Source organism: Haematobia irritans, chromosome 1 (genome assembly GCF_050003625.1).
Source record: "Haematobia irritans isolate KBUSLIRL chromosome 1, ASM5000362v1, whole genome shotgun sequence".
Taxonomy (NCBI): Eukaryota; Metazoa; Arthropoda; class Insecta; order Diptera; family Muscidae; genus Haematobia; species Haematobia irritans.
The window spans coordinates 144,348,170-144,355,384 of record NC_134397.1 but is presented as its reverse complement, the minus strand read 5'-3'; the positions used below and the strand labels follow the sequence as shown (position 1 = coordinate 144,355,384).

At 33.1% G+C, this 7,215-nt stretch overlaps 1 protein-coding gene across 3 annotated transcripts; it reads right to left on the bottom strand.

The window, feature by feature from the left end:
• Nucleotides 1-3,092: 3,092 nt before the first annotated feature.
• Nucleotides 3,093-6,867, bottom strand: LOC142221943 (uncharacterized). 3 transcript variants are annotated; one of them, XM_075291832.1, is made up of 7 exons: nucleotides 6,582-6,867; nucleotides 4,702-4,847; nucleotides 4,516-4,638; nucleotides 4,409-4,462; nucleotides 4,158-4,342; nucleotides 3,655-3,808; nucleotides 3,093-3,589 (listed from the first exon to the last, which is right to left on the bottom strand). In XM_075291832.1, exons 3-7 carry the CDS (start codon nucleotides 4,622-4,624, stop codon nucleotides 3,441-3,443), a joined length of 651 nt encoding a protein of 216 aa, XP_075147947.1. In that variant the 5' UTR covers nucleotides 4,625-4,638; nucleotides 4,702-4,847; nucleotides 6,582-6,867; the 3' UTR covers nucleotides 3,093-3,440. The 3 variants fall into 3 exon arrangements, with proteins under 3 accessions (XP_075147947.1, XP_075147946.1, XP_075147945.1); XM_075291831.1 differs by lacking the exons at nucleotides 3,093-3,589; nucleotides 4,158-4,342; nucleotides 6,582-6,867 and having other exon boundaries at nucleotides 3,764-3,808; nucleotides 4,702-6,575; XM_075291830.1 differs by lacking the exons at nucleotides 3,093-3,589; nucleotides 3,655-3,808; nucleotides 6,582-6,867 and having other exon boundaries at nucleotides 4,258-4,342; nucleotides 4,702-6,575.
• Nucleotides 6,868-7,215: the final 348 nt, after the last annotated feature.

Here is a 7,215-nt window from a genome sequence, read left to right as displayed (position 1 = left end):
GACCATATAATAATATAACCTATAAAATTTTAACCGAATCGGACAAAATATAATATTTCGATGTGTTACAAAAGGGATGACAAAGTCCTATGGTGGAGGGTATAAACAATTGAACAAATAAGGCTAATGTACAAAGATTACAGAATTTTATTTTTGTGGATGATACTTATTACCAAACATAAACTAAAATCGAAAACTCAAACCTCATAAAATTAACATAAAACGTAACAAAAACTCGTCCATCCAAATACCTTCCCCATTTATAACAACAAATGAGAGATTTTTACCAAAAATATCCTCCAAAAGTGAAAGCATTTTAAATTTTATTTTTTGATTCAATAATACACTCTATCGGTTCAGATTGAGATATAGCTCCCATATATATGTATAGCCCGATTTTCCCAAATGTGGCCATAGAACCCTTATGTATTATCCGGTCTTAAGTTACTCAAAGTTGGCTAGATCCAGTCCTCTACAGTACTAACGGTATGTGCAAAATTTCATCGAAATCAGTTCAGATGTAGATATAGCTCCCATATATGTATCGCCCGATTTTGAAAAATTTGCCCCTAATAACCTTGTGTTTGACCATAGAGGCCTCATTTCTTAACTGATCTTACTCATATTTTGCACATGGTAACCTTTTGTGGTATTAATCAAACCCGAAAAATATTATGCAAATTGGGTCAGATTTACATATAGCTTCCATATATATACATCGCTCGATTTTCCCAAATTTGGCCATAATACTCTTATACTCTTAATACCAATGTTACTCAAATTTTGATATACTAGCCGATCGTATTTATACGTACTTGTAGCTCTTACATACGAATATTGCTCGATTATTTTGGATTTAATACCCACACTAATTGAGCGATTTTCTCTTTTTATACCCTCCATCATAGGATGGGGGTATATTAACTTTGTCATTCCGTTTGTAACACATCGAAATATTGCTCTAAGACCCCATAAAGTATATATATTCTGGGTCGTGGTGAAATTCTGAGTCGATCTAAGCATGTCCGTCCGTCCGTCCGTCTGTTGAAATCACGCTAACTTCCGAACGAAACAAGCTATCGACTTGAAACTTGGCACAAGTAGTTGTTATCGATGTAGGTCGGATGGTATTGAAAATGGGCCATATCGGTCCACTTTTACGTATAGCCCCCTTATTTGGCTTGTGGAGCCTCTAACAGAAGCATATTTCATTCGATCCGGCTGAAATTTGGTATATGGTGTTGGTATATGGTCTTTAACAACCATGCAAAAATTGGTCCACATCGGTTCATAATTATATATAGCCCCCATATAAACCGATCCCCAGATTTGGCTTGTGGAGCCTAAAAGAGAAGCAAATTTCATCCGATCCGGCTGAAATTTGGTACATGGTGTTGGTAGATGGTCTCTAACAATCATGCAAAAATTGGTCCACATCGGTCCATAATTATATATAGCCCCCATATAAACCGATCCCCAGATTTGGCTTGTGGAGCCTCTAAGAGAAGCATATTTCATCCGATCCGCCTGAAATTTGGAACATGGTGTTGGTAGATGGTCTCCAACAATCATGCAAAAATTGGTCCATATCGGTCCATAATTATATATAGCCCCCATATAAACCGATCCCCAGATTTGGCTTGTGGAGCCTCTAAGAGAAGCATATTTCATCCGATCCGGCTGAAATTTGGTACATGGTGTTGGTAGATGGTCTCTAACAATCACGCAAAAATTGGTCAACATCGGTCCATTATTATATATAGCCCCCATATAAACCGATCCCCAGATTTGGGTTGCGGAGCCTCAAAGAGAAGCAAATTTCATCCGATCCGCCTGAAATTAGGTACATGATATTGTTATATGGTCTCTAATAACCATGCAAAAATTGGTCCACATCGGTTCATAATTATATATAGCCCCCATATAAGCCGATCCCCAGATTTGGCTTGCGAAGTCTCCAAGAGAAGCAAATTTCATCCAATCCGGTTGTAATTTTGAACATGGTGTTAGTATATGATCTTTAACAATCGTGCCAGAATTGGTCCATATCGGTCCATAATTATATATAGCCCCCATATAAAACGTTCTCCCGAATTGACCTCCGGAGCCTCTTGGAGGAGCAAAATTCATCCGATCCGGTTCAAATTAGGAACGTGGTGTTAGTATATGGTCGCTAACAACCATACAACAATTCGTCCAATCACACAAAAATTGGTCCATATCGGTTCATAATCATGGTTGCCACTAGAGCCAAAAATAATCTACCAAAATTTTATTTATATAGAAAATTTTGTCAAAATATTATTTCTATAGAAAATTTTGTCAAAATTTTATTTCTATAGAAAATTTTGTCAAAATTTTATTTCTAGAGAAAATTTTGTTAAAATTTTATGCGGTTCATAATAGAATTTTCATCATTGTCCAAATTTTAGTTCTATAGAAAATTTTGTTCAAATTTTATTCGGTTCATAATCATGGTTGCCACTCGAGCCAAAAACAATCTACCAAGATTTTATTTCTATAGAATATTTTGTCAATAGTCTATTTCTATAGAAAATTTTGTTAAAATTTTATTTCTGTAGAAATTTTTGTCAAATTTTTTTTCTATAGAAAATTTTGTCAAAATTTTTATTTCTATAGAAAATTTTATTTCTATAGAAAATTTTGTTAAAATTTTATTTCTGTAGAAAATTTTGTCAAAATTTTATGTCTACCCAGCAAAAACTCTCATTACCCGGTAATCTTGTAGGTAAGCCTAATAAAAAAGAAATAACCACTTATAAATTGGCATCGCTCCGGATTACATTTACATACGCATGTCCTAGGAGGAAAGTACTTCACCCCAGGCATACCTTCGGCCATAAAATAAGTAGTGAATTTAAAACATATAATCACCTAATATGTAACCACTTATTCATAGATATACCAAAGTTTGAAAAATAACCACTTATTATCTCAGGTATCCAATCCTTGAAAATAATTACTTCTCCCACTGGTTCTAATGGACCAAAAAAACGACGTTTAAATACTGCATTGCGATGCTACGCTACATGAATAGGAAAGAATATTGTACAAATAAAATACCAACGATGTTTTGGTACTAATTCATTAAACGTTCAGTCATTTTTATTAAGAATTATTTAACGTGAACTTATATGTTAATATTTTTGGAATGAAAATTATGTAATTGCATACATGGATGGTTTTTTATCGAATAGTTTTTGAAACAAAACATATTTTTCTACAGTAAAATATAAACTAATATATAAAGGTTGTGTATAGTGGTTAAATTTTAAGAAATTTAACAAAAGAAAATATAAAAGGCTTAATCAAGAGATATCTTAAAAACAAAAGGAACATTGGTTACGCAATCATGCGATATAATTCTGTGGTTTTCACATTAGATCAATTACACTATATCTATAAATTCAAAACAATTATTAGACTATAGGATCTTCATTGGATGATGACTTAGATTTTTCACTTATGCACTTATTTTTGAAATGACGATTTTTCGCATTTTTTATGGCCTTTCTTATGCTGTCTTCGAATGTGTCTTTGTTATCTTGTACAGTATTGAATGATGCCACTATTAAAAGGAAAAATATTAATGAAGAAGAAATTCGAGTTTTATTTTCTAACATGTTCACTTACTTTCAAGAACTTTCATAAGATTTTTGAAATTTCGTAAAGGCTTTTTGTTATGTATACCTTGAAAATTGTACTCAAGTAGTAAGTTTTGCTTTATTATCGATGTAAGTCCTTTTACAATTCCTTTTCCAATTAGGAGTGATCGAATTGATGTTACCTTGAAAAGAAAAACAAATAATTAAGTATTGGAGGGGACCATGTTCATGTAAAAAAAAAATAGTGGTATCCGCATCTAATAGTATGTATCATTATAGCACAATGACAAAAAATGCATTCAACATTATTTATGACGATTAATCACAACGCTTGCTGATGAGCCATTTACATTTGACATTAAAACTTTCTTTTCAGATGCGGACAATGAATATAGCGCTTCATCCAAACCATAAGAATTTTACATATAAATTGACTAGATTACATCCGTTCAATTTATATTCACTAGTAGTTGAGGTATCGGTTAATGGATATACCATAAGTGCAATAGTTTTAGTAGTTTCAATACATACGATATGATCTCTGTTGTCTTCATTGATTGTGCGTTCAAACTTATTAAGTTCTGCCTCCGTCTCGATTGGAAACATGGATAAAAATTGTAGTGATACTCCATTTACACTTTTGGAAAGGGACTGTAATGCAACTTTTTGTTCGGCCAATAAATTGCTAATCGTTAAATTTTGATTCGCTAGAGTCTCTACGAAAAATGAATTCCTGGTTTACTGAACGACCCGTATAGTACTACGAAGTAGAAGAGACTTACGTAAAACCATGTTGTATCTTGTTTCGTCAATCTGTTCCTTTTGTTTGATTAAATCTGAAATGAATAACAATTACAATTTGCATGCCGATCCTTGCTATTCATTTTACCTTTAATATGGTTAATTTCTGCACGTATTGCCAAAAAAAGTTCATCATTGGTATTATTGCAAGCCGAACTTTTACTTTTTGAAAGTTTTTGCCTCTTTGCGTTGTCCATTTCAAATGAGAATTCTAACAAAAAGAGTGTATTTGGGGAATAAGAACGAAACCACTCTTGTATGGAATTTTTACAACTTTGGCCAATATGTCTGTAAACGAGTACTGTTGCTTCTCCTCGTAGTCAGTTTCAGCGAAGACAATGTCCAATTCTTCAGAATTTATTGGATTGGTATAAAAGCTTTCTGAAGTTTTGAATGTATTTGCTTGAAATGTTGATTCGTCTATAATTTTCGAAATATTTAAAAAAGTTTTATTATTCATTAGACATACGTTATCAGGTGATTTGCAACTAAAATATCCTTTAGTGGTCAGTATTGATTGTATAATTTTTCTATGAAATCTTGGACCCAAAGACGGTCTTTCGGGTACGATATATGTATTAGCGAATGAGTTGTAAATTTGCTGTATTACGTGTCTCGACATTCTTACAGATCTTTTTATAATTTGCATAAAGTTTTCGAAACAATATGCTGAGAAATCATTTAGGTTTCCAAATTGCTTCACACATTCTGGTAAATGCAAAAGAGAGTGTACATTGTATGACACACTGGATCGTCCATAAACCACTGGAAATATTTCTACAAAATTATTCAATATTTGTTGTGCTTGTTCGATTTTCGCATTGCACGGTGAAAGGAGTAAAATTCTGTATGCTACGTGAAGTAAAAGGAAATGTTCATACAGCTCATCGGGTAAATTGTCTTTCAAAACTACTATTCCTGTATACAAAACAAATTGTCGGAACTCGGTAGCCTTCCATCTTGAAATTTCCACAAGAGTTCTCGGCTTACGAGCAAATTCTCGTGGGATATATGGCTTTAGAGCTAGTAAACTATCTGAAATAGATAGTATAGCTTTTGAGGAAACTGGTAAAATTGCAGTTTTGTTTGTAATACGAGCAAGAATTTTTTTTATAACGCCTAGATCTATTGCGTGCATGCAGTCAATAGGAAACTGCGATATCATTCCAATTCCGATCTTTTCTAAGCTCAGTTCCATATTTTGGTGCATCTTGGTATGGAAGTTATTATACTTTCTTAAACGAAAGTCGTCGTCATTTCGGCTTAAACCAGGTAAAACAGAGTAAGTGTTTACATTATCGATTCTTTGACCGCATTGTTGGCATTTGGCGCATCCATTAAATGAGACGTGTCCTTTTATACCGCAAACAAATGATTTCGCTGGAGCATCGCATACAAAAGCTCGTATACTTAATTTTAACCGCCTTTCATTGACCAGCAACCCACTTGTTTGAAAACTGGAGTATTCATTTACAAAGTCATGTAGAAAACTGTTTATGTCATGTGGTTTTTTTTTTCCAACATAATATCCAATCATGAATACATGGGAATCTTTAATATTTTTTACGTGACCAAGAATTGGCCACACTTCGAGTGGACAACTTTTAAAAAGGGATAAACCATCAATTCCGATGTCCAACACAAGTTCACAAATGCTAGAAGGAATGCTGTGTGCAAATTTTATTATCTGCCTTTTAAGTCCAATATGCACATATTTTCCCGGAGAAACGGTGCGGTCATTGCATTTTTCCTTTTGGCCCAGTAAACCTTTTACTGATACTGGAACGTCCAAATTTTCTGTTTTCAGAATCTTCAAAATACTACGAGTACACTGCACAGTAGGTTTGTGCTTCAGAAACCAAAATTTCAATTTTTCAGATAGAGACAATTCATCACTTTCTTGTGGATTGTTATTCTCGGACAGGGAAATATCGTCAACGGAGTTGTCGCTTGTCACAGATGAAGCCGCAAGGGAAACTTCTGTACACCTGTCTGGCAAATTCGTTGGCTGCTCCTTTCTAACATTGAAATCACTATTATCAACAAAAGCTTGAGATCCATCCATTAATTTCAAAAATTTTTCCCTCTCCGATTTTACCAGTCTCCTGTGATGCCGCTTGGTAATCATTTGTAGTTTTTGAATAATTGACTGACCTGCTGTATTTAATGAAGTTTTTTTTTTTCAACGAAATGCACAATCACAAACTTTTAATTTCTGTATTTTCTTTTACAAACTCACATACACTTATCGAGAAAAAGCGCGCTGTTTTTTTATTTGTAATCGATTAAACACACGTATGTAATTTCGCCGGCGATGCATACAATTGTGGCAGCTACGACATTTCAAAACACAATTAAATACGCTAGCGATAACGAGCGTTACTTTGATGTCACTTAACTTTAAAAGCTTTCACTACTTTGATACAGGGAATATAACGTTGTACAAAACATGTAACATCAATCACAAAACTATATAAAGCAGATAAAATTAATTTCATGACTAATACAGAAACATTTTTGAATTGTTTCAGGGAGTTAAATTCTAAAACTACATTATAATATACCTAATACAGCATTTATTCAATATTTGTGTGATAAGATTACACATATAAAACACCATTATTATGAAGAATGTTTCTAAACGGAAAATCTCAAGAATTACTCTTACATATTATATTATTTTTGACTCATTTAAACATAAAGCACAATTATGTTAATATTTATGCTAAATTATGTCATTATTTATTCTATTTTATTATGAAATTATCGGTCAACTGCATTACATTTT